Source organism: Cydia pomonella, chromosome 23, assembly GCF_033807575.1.
Source record: "Cydia pomonella isolate Wapato2018A chromosome 23, ilCydPomo1, whole genome shotgun sequence".
Lineage (NCBI taxonomy): Eukaryota > Metazoa > Arthropoda > Insecta > Lepidoptera > Tortricidae > Cydia > Cydia pomonella.
Window position 1 is genome coordinate 4,556,134 of NC_084725.1, and position 16,125 is coordinate 4,572,258.

A 16,125-nucleotide genomic window follows, 5' to 3' on the forward strand; every position below is an offset into this window, starting at 1 on the left:
ATGTCATCATTATCCTTGTGATTTGTGATGCTTGTATTATTCTATTTATTAATTATTATTACTCCATCCATCGTTCATCACTGTAATTCATGCTCATTTTAACATTGTGAAATATTTAGTGGAATTACTATATATATATATATATCAATGTACTGCTGCATAAATGGGTGCGCCAGTAAATCACTGGATAATAGACATAAATTGAATGGTATACAATTTTATAGTTTTCCTTCTCGTAGCTCTTTTTTGCCATGGCAAAACGAAAAAAGGAAACTATGGATAGACGCAGTGAAGCGGCATACGTAAGTAAGAGTTTAAAAACTGACTGTGTAATTTCCATTGGCCAGGTGCAGAGGTCTTGTAGAAAAAAACGAAAAACAAATATCAGCGCAGCGCTTGATGTAGCCAAAAGTGGTGAAGTTGATGGCTGTGTTCTTTCAAACGTCATTTACATCATACGCTTTTTGCTTTGATAATCACATTAACGATAAAAATGGTTCACAACAACAACTGTTGTGTGGTTAACTGCAAAAATACTGGACGAAACAGTAATTGTAAATTTTATAGATTTCCAACATCAAGTTGGAGATTCGACCAAAGAACACAATGGATAGCTGCTGTAAGAAGAGTAAAGTAAGTGTACATCTTGACCTTTCTTTAAGTCTATTAGTTTGCCAGCGTACTGAAAATAAGTAATATTGGTAGAGAATATACACTTTTATAACTTATCTTTGATGTCTGCCACTTTAATTCATAATTCATAGTCATTTATTTGCACATAAAAAGTGTTTACATAAAAGTTACATGTCCTAGCTTTTTTAGCTTTCATAGGGGATATTACGCAAAACTCTGCACAGGGGGTGCAACTAGCATAAACAAACCGCCTTGATGCATCACAGTCATATTTATTTGTAACCACAAAACATGTCACAAAACTGTTTATGTCATATTATATGTATATAAAACAAAAACAATAATAAAAGAACAAAAGTGGTGCTGGACAGGCCACATGTTGAGAGAAAAACTAGATAAGTGGACAACGGACCTTATAGTGTTGCCCTAGATATAATAAAAGACAGAGTGGTCCACAAAAGTTTAGATGGTTGGATGATTTAAGTAGAATTGGTGGAGGTAAATGGATCCAACAGTAAAGGAAAGAAATAAATGGAGGAGGCCTACATCAAAGGACGAGTTGAAGTTAAACTTGTGAAACCAAAATGTATTTCTTATAACGGAAAACTTCAATAATAAAAGCTATTTACATTTACATATGTATATAAGTTGCTGTATGGTTTACGGTTTGTGCTAGTGCTGCACTCTGGTGGCAGAACATTGCAGTAATATTCCCTATTGTCACAAAAAAGCTTGGAGGGTTGTGTTTTATTGTGACGATTATTTTTGAAGTCCATAGTAAAATATCCAATGACTTATGTTTCCATGAAAATATAAATGTATATAATTGCAAATGTTTGTTGTTTTAGTACTGGTACTGATGGATCTCCATGGACCCCTCGAGAGCATGATTCTATATGCAGTGCACATTTTATCGGTGGAAAAAAGTCAGATGAAACAGCCAGCCCTAGTTATATCCCTACTATATTCTCGCCAGTGTATGCATCAAAAAAGTTTATCAAATCTGCTTTTTTAAAAAGATGATTTAGATGCACAAACATAGTAAAACATAAATTTTTCCTTTTATTTATAGCAAAACAACAAAGAAGTAAATTAACATGATATTAAATACAACAGATGAGTCCTACTATTTTCAGTAAAACTAAAGACCAAATGTGTTTAAATAAGTTTGAAAACATCATGCACCTGGCCAATACAATACATTTTCTGTTATAGTTCTGGTAAACGCTCGCTGCACATAAAGCAATTAAGATTAGCTGGATCCACACTGACCAAGCATACGCGCGAGGCAATTTCCTCACGCGCCGCTGCCGCCTCGGCCGAGGCAGGTCTACACTGGCACAATACGGCGTGAGGAAATTGCCACGCTCGGTCAGTGCGGACCCAGCTAATCAGACAGAATGCTACCGGCCGCAGGTAGGTGTAACAAAGAGCAGACTATATATTCATGTGCAGCGAGTGTTTGACTCACATATAGTAAACATAATCTCTGTCATTTTCTTTTTTAGCAGAAATCCAGATACATTTGAACCATCTCGAGGCACAAGAATATGCAACATTCATTTTATTGGCAACAAGAAATCAGAAAACCCTCACCACCCGGCATACATTCCTAAAATATTTGCTGGTAAATATGTTTGATATGTACATAGTTGCTGTAGAGATACTGAACTCTGTTTTTAATACAGTGCGAGTCTTTTTAACCTTTTGACCGCCACCGTCGGCTATGGCCGACTTCTGAAAGACTTGCCAAGGATGCCAACGACGGCTACAGCCGACAGTTTCGCCAATGCAATAGGGACCCCGTAAAGTTCAATTTCGCTTAAATAATCGTGATCGCCTGCGTTCAAAAGGTTAATGTGCACATCGGAAAATACGAGAAACTACGACAAATTTCATCGACGAAAAAAAGGTTAAAATGTTTTTTTCGCTATAACAATTTTTTTATGATTTAAGTATTAAAGTTTTTTTCGCAATTCCATACTACATGCAAATAAACTGCTCTTAAACTACATGGCCTATCGACACGAAACAAACAATAATGATCAAGGATAACAGGTTAAGGATATAAATAATAATAATAATAAAAAATCACCCTTAATTTATTATTTTGATTTTTAGGGAAATTTTGTTTATTTTTCCTATTTTTTTTTAGAAAATGTAAGTTATCTCAATAAAATGTCCCATTTTTATTAATTCACGTTATTCTACACCGTATTAGCTTTCAAACAGTAAAATGACCACGTTTATGACTTAGATTAAACTTTTGTTATCAGCGGTCAAACAATGGCTTACCAAGTGCGCAATGGGCGCGTGCAACAAAGGTGCAAGTAGTATTGGCGCTGTACCTAAAAACACCACAGGGTTTTGAGATAAGGCTAAGACTACATAAGGGTAGGCTAAGGCTAATCTACTGACAGTCGCTCTGAAGTTTTCACCGCTGCTACTGGTCCCGCGACAGCCGCCGCAGCCCAAAGGCGGAAGCGGCCCCTCATACCTCCCTAACGGGGGTATCGAACAACGTCCAGTCCGGTGCTACTACTTTCTCTCCTGCTCTTTGCCGTTTTCATTCATTCGTGTTACGATGCCGCGTTTAAGTGAGATTCCTGCGAGACACGTATCCGACATCCATTTTTATTATGGAATTGCTAGAAGAGCACGCGTGGCGTGCTTTAGATTGCTGCATTTCCAAACCGGATACCGGTGCCGTCTGAACGCAACTTCCAAGAAATCCACAGAAAATTGGCCCGCATTGGTCTCGGAAACGGCAGAGAGCGCCGCGAGCCGCAACAAATCATCGATTTCGCTGTCGAAGAAGCAGTACTAAATGCTTTATTCGCAAATCCGAGCATTAGTACTAGGCGTCTGGCCCTGCAATTCGGATTATCACAGAAATCGGTGTGGCAGATTTTAAGAAAAGGTTTGTATCCTTACCGTTACCGAAGAGTAAAACATCTTCATGACGACTGGCGTCCAAGGTGCGTCATGTCAACTTGAATCCTGGCTAAAATGAGAGAAAATCCTGAATTTATGAGAACAATACTGTGGATGGATGAAGCTACGTTTACAAGAGACGGAATTACAAATTATCGCAATTTGCACCGATGGTGTCCCAAGGGCGAGAATCCAAAATTAAAACGACCCTCTGGTTTTCAAGTGAGGTTCTCAGTTAATATTTGGGCGGCTCTCATTGCCGACATTTCGGTTGGGCCAGTAATACTGCCGAGAATCTTGAACGGAGCAAGATTTTTAGAACTCTTTAAGGGATGATTTGCCGGACCTGCTGGAAGACGTGCCACTCGCATTACGCCGAAGGATGTTTCTGCAGATGGATGGTTGCCCTGCCCATTACGCGCTAGATGTGAGGGCATTCTTAAACAACACCTATCCTAATCAATGGATTGGTCGGCAAGGGCCTGTAGGTTGGCCGCCACGGCCGCCCGATATGACGCCCCTTGATTACTTTTTGTGGGGCACAATGAAACAGCGCGTCTACAGCACCCCTATTCACAATGAGGCGGATTTACAAGAACGCATTATGAACTGTACGAACGTCATTAAAAATGATCCCGCAATGATACGGACGGAGGGCCATACATCAGATTTCTCAACGGTCGGCTTTGTGTCTTCAACAATTTGGTGGCCATTTTGCAAAACTTGATGTAATTTATTAAAATTTGATAACCCAAAAAAAACTTCCTACTTTCAAAAGTTTCAAACCCTCGGTAGCATTTACAGTAACTGTCAGATTACGGTCTCTACCTGCGCCTTTGTTGCACGCGCCCATTGCGCACTTGGTAAGGCCATTGTTTGTCCGCTGATAACAAATGTTTTATCCAAGTCATAAACGTGGTAATTTTACTGTTCGAAAGATAATACGGTGAACAATGACGTGAATTAATAATAATGTTAGGTAAATGCGACATTTTATTGAGATAATTTAAATTTTCAAAAAAAAAGTAGGAACAATAAACAAAATTTCCCTAAAAATCTTGTAATAATAAATTGAGGGTGTTTTTTTTTTTTAATTATTTTCTTATGTCCTTAGCCTGTTATCCTTGATCATTATTGTTTTTGTTTCGGGTCAATAGGCCATGTAGTTTAAGAGCAGTTACGTTTTATTTACATGTAGTATGGAATTGCGAAAAAAAACTTTAAAAAATCATAAAAAAATTGTAATAGCAAAAAAAAATTAATCTTTTTTCGTTTCTCAGTCTACTCATTTGCCTGTCACTATAATTTTAGTATCAAACAGTAGATTAATTTGTTGATGTGAGTCATACATAATACATATAACTTGTCCGAAATTATTTGCCAATAAGCTACTGAGTACCATGTATGTTTCAGGTAATAATGAATATCTGACACCAGCCCCGGTGCCCAAGCAGCCAGAACTGCCTAAAGATGTGCCCACCTTCTCTATGCTCCCGGCTCTGCAAGTAGTCCCCATTGAACCATGTGAGTGTTTAAGCACTGAACTTCATAAAGACAACCCGGCACTATGAAGGACCCTTTTATCTTGCTGTTTTTAGGGTTCCGTAGCCAAATGGCAAAAAACGGAACCCTTATAGATTCGTCATGTCCGTCTGTCTGTCCGATTCTGTCACAGCCACTTTTTTCCGAAACTATAAGAGCTGTACTGTTCAAACTTAGTAAGTGGATGTATTCTATGAACCGCATTAAGATTTTCACACAAAAATAGAAAAAAAAACAATAAATTTTGGGGGTTCCCCATACTTACAACTGAAACTCAAAAAAACTTTTTTCATCAAACCCATACGTGTGGGGTATCTATGGATAGGTCTTCAAAAATGATATTGAGGTTTCTAATATAATTTTTTTCTAAAATGAATAGTTTGCGCGAGAGAAACTTCCAAAGTGGTAAAATGTGTGTGTCCCCCCCCCCCCCCCCCCGTAACTTCTAAAATAACAGAATGAAAAATCTAAAAAAAATATATGATATACATTGCCATGTAAACTTCCACCGAAAATTGGTTTGAACGAGATCTAGTAAGTAGTTTTTTTTAATACGTCATGAAATTAAAAAAAAAAAATTTTTTTCAACATACCCATACATGTGGGGTATCTATGGATAGGTCTTCAAAAATGATATTAAGGTTTCTAATATCATTTTTTTCTAAACTGAATAGTTTGCGCGAGAGAACCTCCCAAAGTGAAAAAAAGTGTGTCCCCCCCCCTGTAACTTCTAAAATAACAAAATGAAAAATCTAAAAAAAATATATGATATACATTACGATGCAAACTTCTAACGAAAATTGGTTTGAACGAGATCTAGTGAGTAGTTTTTTTTAATACGTCATAAAATTAAAAAAAAATTTTTTTCTTCAAACCCATACGTGTGGGGTATCTATGGATAGGTCTTCAAAAATGATATTTAGGTTCCTAATATAATTTTTTTCTAAAGTGAATAGTTTGCGCGAGAGACACTACCAAAGTGGTAAAATGTGTGTCCAAAGTGGTAAAATGTTGAACGAGATCTAGTAGTTTAAGTAGTTTTTTTTAATACGTCATAAAGGAACCCTTCTTGGGCGAGTCCGACTCGCACTTGGCCGCTTTTTTTTTATTTGGATGTAAAATGCATTTTGACGTATAAAGTGCCCTTGTAGCCTATTTGCCAAACAAAATTTGTTCAAACAATAACTCTAAAATTCAAACTATTATTATACTATTATTATTGTATGAGTTAGGACTTAGGAGCTTTTAATTAATTGTATAGAAATTGTTTTTCGCTCTTAACTCTTATAAAAAAAAACGAATAAATCAAAAGAAAGGGCATGGCTCTGTTTAAAGTATCTACATCAAATTTTGTGTTAAAATATTTTTCATAATGTCAATATCCAGGGACGAAAACGATGACTATGTTCACGTACAATCATAACCTCAATTTTAGTCTTATTATTTTGGGTATCAATCTGGAAGCAGTAAAAAACGAAGTATTTTTTTTTCAGTTATTCCCGAGGAAGTTGATAATTGTTGTATGAATTGTGCAGCAATTACTGATGGGTGAGTATGATTTTTCTATTTATCTTCTTCTTTCTTTTCTTCGTTGAGGATTCAACTCTCACGCCGTAAATGTCATTTTGTTCCCTAATGAGATAATCCTACTATTGTGTTCATTTGTAAGGTTTACGTTTGCATTTTTACAGGTTCTTGTTCTGGTGTGTGCAGTGTTGTTGTGGTCCGCTTTGCGTCGCGTGCGCTGAGTGCGCGCCGCACGACGGACACTACTTGCTACGCACGCCAAGGGGCGCCACGCACGTGAGTTCCATTTTGTACAGGTTCTCGTTGTACGTGCAGTGTTGTTGCGGGCCGCTGTGCGTGACGTGCGCCGCACGACGGACACTACTTGCTACGCACGCCAAGGGGCGCCACGCACGTGAGTTCCATTTTGTACAGGTTCTCGTTGTACGTGCAGTGTTGTTGCGGGCCGCTGTGCGTGACGTGCGCCGCACGACGGACACTACTTGCTACGCACGCCAAGGTCGCCAAGAGGCGCCACGTACGTGAGTTCTATTTTGTACAGGTTCTCGTTGTACGTGCAGTGTTGTTGCGGGCCTGTGCGTGCAGTGCTGTCGCGGACGGACACTTGGTGCCCGCGCCAAGAAGCGCCACGCACCTGATTTGCGACTTTATTCATATTTTCTAATTGTCGACACTAGTGGTTATATTGACGACATTTCATATTCTGAAAGATTTTCATTTCGGTAAAAATATTTGGAGTAGGTAACTATCTAGATAACATGTGTACTTTTGATTTTTTATTCGTTTATTTTGGAAATTTCGCTAATTAAAGTGAATCGGAAACTGACGTCACGTTCTATTGCACAATCAAATCACAACCATAGACATAATTGTAATGAAACGATTAAAAAGTCACTTGCACCCGGTCAGGCCTATGGAACTCTCCGCGCGAGCTCGGATTTATGCCTACGAATCTCGTCCCGTTCACGGTACAAAAGCAAGCCAGTTGGTTGCCACACGCGCTCGCGTACGCACGTCGTGTCGCCGCGCGCTCGAATATGCCAAAACGTTTGCGAAAGAAATGTCTTCGTCACGAACAAATAACACAGCTTGTAGTGTGGATGGATGCAAAAACAACAAAACTAATAAAAAAATATCATTTTTGCTCTTCCGATAGATAGGAAAACTAAGTAGATATTCTCAATATAAGTACACCGATTGTTATTATTTTTAATTACCATATTTTCAAGCTACGTAGGTGGTATTGAATTTCTTTAAAGATGTAATATTTTTTGCGACAAATTAGCTCGTACTTATTTAACGCTATCCTTTTATCCACCTAATGGCAAGTTCTAATACTAGTTTGACAATTAAAACTTATATTTGTACCTACTTAAGTAGGTAGATATAATATAATTATCTAGGTATATTCTACAGAATCTATAGTTTAAGTATTAGGTACTTATTTGTAAAATCATTTCCAAGCGTCGGCAACCCTAGCGTTGTGCCAGTAGGTACGCGCGCGGTGCGGGGAGCGGTGCGTTGAAGGTCACTCCATTGTATTTTTGTGTAGGTATTAAAACGGTAGGTATTTGCCATTTCTTTTAGAGATAAGTATCTGTTCGTAAGAACTATTATATAATCTGTGACCCGGTTGTCATTTTTTGATGTTTTAACGGGCCCACTGATTACCAGTTCGTCGGACGATATCGGTCAGTCACTTATTCGCAAAAGCTGACAATCGCGAATAACTGACAGGCCGATATCGTCCGGCGAACTGGTAATCAGTGAGCCCCTTTAGCGTGGTTTTTGGTTTCTGATTAAAAACGATTATTTTGCATTCAACAGAGCCAAACCCAGGCAGTGCTAGCAGTCATAAGGCAACAGCTGCGGACAGAAAACTTACTAACACTATACGAAATTGATAACGATGGGTATGTATTTCCTTGATATAGTAGATCGGTTCATTCACGAAGATAAGTGCTATGTCTTGTATTGCCATGCTATTATGGGTTAAGTTCGTCAAATCTGCGCGTCATCTTAAATGACACTATATACTTAGGTATATAATATTTTCACCTAATTTTCGGGTTTCAGAATCTACTAGGAACCCTTAGAATTTTACCTTGCCCGTCTGTCTGTTCGTTTGTCCGTTAAATGTGGCTTAGCTCTTTGCAATTTGGCAACAGTAGGTTTAATACAATAATGTCGCTGACAAAGTGGGTAAAAAAAATGCTAGATTTTTTCTTATACTTAGTATTACTATTCACTACTAGTACTATCAATTACACAATTGATTTTGAATTAATCTCGATTCAGAGGAAAGGGGACGATCACTTCTCCATAAAAACGTAGTCCTAATTTTCCATATTAATTAAAATATTTTTATACAATTTATACTGTTTTTTTCGTTTTGTGTTTTTATTATTTTAAGAGCTAATAGTAATTATAATATCCAGAAAGGAAAATGGGTACTACGTTTGTACGGAAAGGCAGTTTTGGGGCGGTCGTCGACTTTCGTATCAAATAATGTATTGAAAAGTATACTTTATGGCGGGTCTGTTCTGATCGTAGTGTGAAAGTGGAAATAAAGGAGGAACCAGAGGAGTCGTCGCTCGCAGAGCCCGCAACGGAGCCCGACCCACTGGACCCGCTAGCCCCGCACTACCCTGACACAGGCGAACAGGTACGCCTAACCAATAGAGAAATAAATAAGCTTAGAGTGCTCACTCCATACATCAGTGACCTTCCTCTTTGAACGCTTTACGTCTTAAACAAAAACGTCACTTTGATTTAGCGAGCTAATGTAACCTTCTTGAAAGAAGGAGGACAGTGGATGACCGCTTCTCCGTACACATGTATTCTGCATTTTCCATATAATTAAAATAGGCGAAATTCTAACTATAAGTTTCTCTATGTAATCCAGTGACATACATATGCCATACGATACATAAATAAATAACTTAGTAGTAACTAGTGGGAATAACCCTTTTTAAATGCTTCTGACTATAATAAAATAATAATAAAAAACTGACGAAGGGGCATAGCTGTGTGATTAATTTGCGTCGAATAAAATAAAAATATTTTTCTCAAACTTGTAATGAAATGTTGACATGACTTATTTCAAATTAAGTCCGGAAATACCACATATCAGGTGCGATGAGTGAAGATGATATGTAAAGGAACTTCATACAGCCTTACACACCTAGGCCTGTAAGGCAACCTTATTTTGTTTTTAAACGTCAAATTATGGCACGTCTTGGCATTCAATCATAAAAAATCTAAAAGCAAAATTCTGCCATCATGCTTTTTTATTTTTTTTATTTTTTTTTTATTTTTTGTGTTTGCTTAATATTATTTCAGGGTTTCCAAAAAAGAAAAAAAAAAAACATAATGGCGTGCGTCGTAGCGGCAAACTAATCAGATTTTTGTTCTCCTTCAATACCCGACGCACTGAATAACCTATCACAATAAGACATGAAAGTCACCATCATCCTATTTTATTATTATTATTATTTCATTGCAAGTTTGAGAAAAGCACTATACAAATCTCGCCGAGAAACGGGGTACCCTTCGTTTCCCATCCTCTATAGTAATGTACTATTGCCCCACCGCCCACCCACTCCACGAACGGCCATATTAACTGCCCCACACCCCCCAGCACACCAGCTAGCGACGCCCTTGCTAAAGCTCGTTTTTTTTTTCAGGTTGAACATGACAATCACTATTTAACAAAGCGTCGGCGAAACATGCCTACAGAAAACAACGCTACACAGCCAAAGTCTTTGGCAAAGCTTCAACCTAAGACTTTTAACTCACAAACTATCGTAAAGGACACGCCCAGCGGTTTAAAAACTGTCTTAAAACCCACACCTATCGGTCTAAAAAAAGTCTTAAAACCTATTCCTAGCGGTTCACGACCTGTCTTAAAACTAAAACGCATTCCTAGCGATTCAATTTTAAAAACCACGCTTGACAGTCTCAAGAGATCTCAAAATGTCCCAAAAGCCACGTCTAGTAAAACCAGAAAGTCACAGACTGTCTTAAAAATTATTCCCAATGACCCGAAACCAAAAACTCTCCTACAAGTCACTCCTAACCATCTTGAAGGAACACAGAATATCCTTAACCAACCAAGCGATATTAAAGAGCCACAAACAGAAAGCCAACCAGGCAAACTGAAAATCAAAAGAACCCTTTTAAAGGTTCCACTTAGTGAACTCACAACGTCAAAAACTCACCAGAACCCTAGTGGGTTGAAAACGCTACGGAAAGTCAAACCAGGCGAAATTTTGAAGCTTGAAAAGATCCAAAAGATTCTCAAAGGGACAGCTTTTCAACAGAATGATCCTAAAGGGCAAAAACTTCATAATGTCCTCAAGGGCTTCTCTACCCCCCTGAAAGTTACCTCAGAACCCCCTCGAAACAGTGAATAATTGAAACGATGAGCTTTTGTTGTGAAAGTGATACTTTCCACTATGAAATTGTCAGCGACATTTTTAATACTTTTCCAAGCATAATACGATTTATCTACAATATAATTTCAATCTTAGTAATTCAATTTAAGTACAAGTTAGATTGGACTTTCGGGAAATGTAACTCGTCTCCAAAGCTGAATGAATTGGAAAATATTTAAAATATTGGTGCGGCCTGGAAAAGGGTTAAATTATAATTCCTTTATATGTACCTACTGTTTTCACTTGCGAGGCATAGTTTGATTCGAGGGTCAAGATTATCATACTATTTGAGAGACGTCTGGAAACTAATGTGTTCTATAGCCGCTAGGAGCTAGGACGGCACAATCACTATAGATAACTTGATTTGTGTTACATATTCCCTCTCGTTGTGTACAATCATGCACTAACTACAAGTTTCTGTTTGACCCAATGGTTGACTGGTAGAGAATGCCTTAAGGCATTAAGTCTGACATTTGTACAATTTTCTATCGTGCAAGTTTCAAGTTAAAAAAAATATATATTTAAAGCACTGCACGATTACGAAGAAGATTAGACATAGAAAATAGAGATGAAAGTATATTCTATTTGAAATAGATGGAGAGTTAATTGTGAAATAAAAAATGAAATCGCCGTACGAAGTATCGGATGTCGGTAAACGAAAAACACAGAAATTGAGGTGGGACATTGGGCGAGAAGGAACGGAGATGGACAAGACAAGTCACTGAATGGCGGCTAAAGTGGGCAAAAATAACGGTGTGGAGAGTATCGACTAGATGGTCAGATATTTGCTGGACAGCAGGTAATGGATGAGAGCACAGGACCAAAGAGGGGCGGAACATTTGAGAGGAAGTCGGTGGAGGGAAGTGTCGCTGTTTGTCACAAATACACGTAATTTTATGGAATGTTACTCCACAAGTTATAACACAAATGAGGGCAGCACTGGTGCACCCAGCGAATACTAGCTCTGAATATAATAATAATAATTAAGGCAGATGTAGAAGTTAATTCTGACGTTAGTAGAAGAACGCAACAAAGACCCTTGTGACGTCCAAGTGAAATGGTTCGAATGCTGATTTCAGAAGGTAAGTGTCTTGTTTAATATATAAACCCCTTTGTAACTTGGCTAGTTTTTAATAATTCTACACATTTAACCCAATGAACGTTACCTATCGGCGCGGCGCGTCATCGTGAATCTTGTCGGAATGCATGAATAGGGAGCGTGCATGAACTGTAGGAGGCAGCACAGGAGCTGTCAGATTTTTGGCGCGAAGCGTAAATGTGAGGTTTATTGTTCCGATGTAGCCCACAAGATGGCAGAACCTACTATGCACAAGATAACACTTGACGTGTAAATGTGCATGTTTATGGTTCCAATTCAGACCACAAGATGGCAGACCCTCCAACGCGCACGGTCCCTATACTGATATTGGGTTATAGTCGCGCGCCAGGGGACGTCGTTGGCGGTCAAGGCGGTTGTTTCTAAATTGTAAACATGGAATGTTGCGCCGTCCTGTACAGCGTCATTTAGATCCCATACAAATGGGCGGCATCACATCAGCCGGAATGTATGAAACAGCCAAGTTTCTAGGATTCCGTAGCCAAATGGCAAAAAAACGGAACCCTTATGGATTCGTGATGTCTGTCTGTCTGTCCGTCCGTATGTCACAGCCACTTCTTTCCGAAACAAGAACTATATTGTTGAAACTTGGTAAGTAGATGTATTATGTGAACCGCATTAAGATTTTCACACAAAAATAGAAAAAAAAAAGAATAAATATTGGGGCTTCCCCATACTTAGAACTGTAACTTTTTTTTTCATCAAACCCATACGTGTGGGGTATCTATGGATAGGTCTTAAAAAATGATATTGAGGTTTCTAATATCATTTTTTTCTCCACTGAATAGTTTGCGCAAGAGACACTCCCAAAGTGGTAAAATGTGTCACCCCCCCCCCCCCCCCTTATAACTTCTAAAATAAGAGAATGATAAAACAAAAAAAAAAGATGTACATTATCACCATGCAAACTTCCACCGAAAATTGGTTTGAATAAGATCTAGTAAGTAGTTTTTTTCAATACGTCATAAATGGTACGGAACCCTCCAGCGGCGAGGGCGAGTCCGACTCGCACTTGGCCGCTTTTTAGGGACTTCAGCGATTCCAATCCTGAGATTTTGACTTTAGCTCGATAGGAAAAAACACGAACTAGGTCTAAAATGAGCTTTAAAATATTATAATAAATTCTGCACAATAACTAAAAATATAAAAAAATATTTCTAAAAATTAGCAATATATTTATTATGGTTGAGGGAACTCCGCGATTCCTTTTTCATTATTTAAACACACACACTAAAAAAAAATGCTATCCGTGGTCTCGTCACGGTCCAGTAACTCCAGTACGCACATCCATCTCGCTCACACCTACGCTCAGTGAGAATGAAAGAACACGAACCTTTATTCCGAACAATTCCTCGGAGCACTTCCCTATTGAACGGGTAAACGATTTAAAATTATTTGTTACAGCTGAGGTGCAGCTGCAGCGCGTTTCCTCGTTAGATATGTATAAGAAGACGGCGCAAAGAATAGGCCAACAGAAGACTGAAATAAAATTATTGAATATCAACTTTTGTTCTTTTTAATATATCCTTAATGACGCGATCCAAAATTCCATTTATTACCACCGGTAACAAGTTAGTGGTAACAGGGAATAAAAATGTTGTATCATGTTTTACTAACATGCTTAGTAAGAATTTAAATTCTAATGAATACCCTTTGTATTTGCATACTGTTTAAAACAGTTTGAAAAGGTGTAACGTATTTCTTTTACACTAACACATGTAATCTTTACCCTTTTTCTGCAAATAAATTATTGTTTGTTTGTTTCCATTTTATAAATGTCTCATAACTTCTACAAAAGGGAAAACAATAACTATATATAATATATATGGTAATTTTAACATAAAATCAATGTTTTAAAGTATTGTCCAGGGGAACGTAACTTAATACGTAATCATGTTGACAAGAGACACTAAAATGTTGATTCATCCATAAAATTCACTTGTTACAAAATTAAATCGAAACTTGTATATAGACCCCAGAGCAGTTAACCCTTTTCCAGGCCGCACCAATCTACAAGGTTTTCCCAAAAAATCCAAATATATTCCAATTAGTCAAGCTTTAATGATTCAATTGAAGACAAGTCACATTTCCCGAAAGTGCAATCTAATTTGAACCTTAAATCGGAATGCTAAAGTTTAAATTCTGTTATGTGGTACTATGCCTGGAAAAGGGTTAAAGTTTAGAGTAAATGAAACTAAAACTAAATTATATAAGTACGAGACCCGGATACGGATCAAGGTCTAAGAAACTTTGTCACACTCAGTAACGCACCAATATGAAATTAGATATATAGGAACTTACATTATATCTATGTAGAAACAACACAGTTCACACGCGATGCAAACAGGCTGTCCGGAACGCCAAGATCCTCACAAACCTCACCAAAGAGCCGCGTATGCAATGGTAGATCACAAGCTCAAATGTGCGGCTCTAACAGATCTGGGCTCCTACCGGGAAAATCGAAGTTCGTCAATTGCGGGCATTTTTCTCTGTCACTCTAATTACGTCTCAGTAAGAGTAAAAGAGAAAGATCCCCGCAATTTGCGAATTTCGGTTATCGCGGTAAGCCCCCTGAACTCAGACGATAAGAACGAATAATTCTAAAGAGCCATGCTAAATAAGTCAGGAACAACGCCGAGACCCGGTAAGGTTCGTGATATATTAAACGGCAAAACAATAAACAAAAGGATAAAATGCCTTCGAATGTGCTACATCACACATCCTAAGACGCCCAAAACCGCATATAGCTCTATAGCTATAACTAAGTTTACTCACTCCATAGCCAGTAAACGTAAAATTAGCAGACTAAACTACACATGGGAAAACTCACCAACACAGGACATGGAGTATTAGACCAGGCAACCCTCTGAGGGGCTCAACATGGCAGACGACAAAGGCGAATTCTCAAAGCAGCCAGAGAAATATATCAACTGGACGAAACTGACAGCGGCAGCGAATCAGATGAAGAAGAACCAACACCTCGAATCGACGAACAAACTATATCGCAAGATTATATCGATCTTGCTTGATAGAAGATTTTAGACCGAAATGGAAACGATAGGAAGCATATCACCAACGCGCTCCCTCGACAACATAACCTACCCCACCTTCCAATATTTAGTTAACTACTGCGAGTTTTTGTTTTCCCAAATCAGTTTAACAATAATAAAAACTCTTTGGATACGTTTCAAATAGGTACATTCAAGTTTCAAGGTCTGGATCTGAATCCCTTTCCCAGAGTTCCCTCAATAATCTCATCGAGCTCATCATTAGAACTGGACCTTGACAAAAGTGGGACCAAACTAGAACCAACTACAAGTTGTTTAACAAAAATGTTCATAGTATCAAACTTTTAAACAAAAAAATGCAAATCGGTTCCAAATGGCCTGCATTAGTAAGACATTTTTATCTTGTTGCCACAGATGGATTTTTATGAAAAAAATATATTTTATACAATATTGTATTGTGCATTAAATACCTAAAAATTTAGGTTGTTTGAAAATATTTTTTTAGGCCTTTGTAAATAAGTTAGAACCTTGATTTTTTTTTTAAATGTATTGCTATAGTGCCATGTATAATCCGAATTTCAAAGAAATCTAACCATTAGTTTAGCTTAGAAAAATTAAAAAAGATTTTATATATATTTTTTTTTTATCCAAACCAAGGGGATTCCAGGCTTGAAATGTAAAATGATATCTTATAATAAGACCAATTAACGCTTCTAAGAAAGGTATACATTTCAGCCAGGGGCAGTTTCACTATAGGATTGCGGCTAGACCCTTTGACCCAATCCTGGTTTCCGATTGAGCTCAAATTTTGCAAACATGTATATCGGATGACAATATTGGCAATGCACTATTATGATGATTGATGACATCTGATCTGATGATGGAGACAGAAGGTGGGTCATATGTGATAAAACAACGCAAACTAATT

At 37.9% G+C, this 16,125-nt stretch overlaps 1 protein-coding gene across 4 annotated transcripts; it reads left to right on the plus strand.

Annotated features, from left to right (window-relative positions):
• On the plus strand, window positions 1-13,693 carry LOC133530527 (uncharacterized). 4 transcript variants are annotated; one of them, XM_061868464.1, is made up of 11 exons: window positions 3-208; window positions 348-633; window positions 1,482-1,610; window positions 2,145-2,260; window positions 4,981-5,091; window positions 6,603-6,657; window positions 6,801-6,912; window positions 8,464-8,549; window positions 9,190-9,301; window positions 10,323-12,154; window positions 13,594-13,693. In XM_061868464.1, the coding sequence occupies exons 2-10, from the start codon at window positions 494-496 to the stop codon at window positions 11,049-11,051; spliced, it is 1,590 nt and encodes a 529-aa protein (XP_061724448.1). In that variant the 5' UTR covers window positions 3-208; window positions 348-493; the 3' UTR covers window positions 11,052-12,154; window positions 13,594-13,693. The 4 variants fall into 4 exon arrangements, with proteins under 4 accessions (XP_061724450.1, XP_061724449.1, XP_061724448.1 ...); XM_061868463.1 differs by having other exon boundaries at window positions 4-208; window positions 2,142-2,260; XM_061868466.1 differs by lacking the exons at window positions 348-633; window positions 1,482-1,610 and having other exon boundaries at window positions 1-302.
• Window positions 13,694-16,125: the final 2,432 nt, after the last annotated feature.

Bases quoted from the DNA above. Each gene is read 5' to 3' on its own strand.
- LOC133530527 (XM_061868463.1), top strand. From the start codon at position 494: ATGGTTCACAACAACAACTGTTGTGTGGTTAACTGCAAAAATACTGGA. The intron at 2,261-4,980 runs GTAAATATGTTT...TGTATGTTTCAG, and splicing joins CATTCCTAAAATATTTGCTG to GTAATAATGAATATCTGACA. The intron at 5,092-6,602 runs GTGAGTGTTTAA...TTTTTTTTTCAG, and splicing joins AGTAGTCCCCATTGAACCAT to TTATTCCCGAGGAAGTTGAT.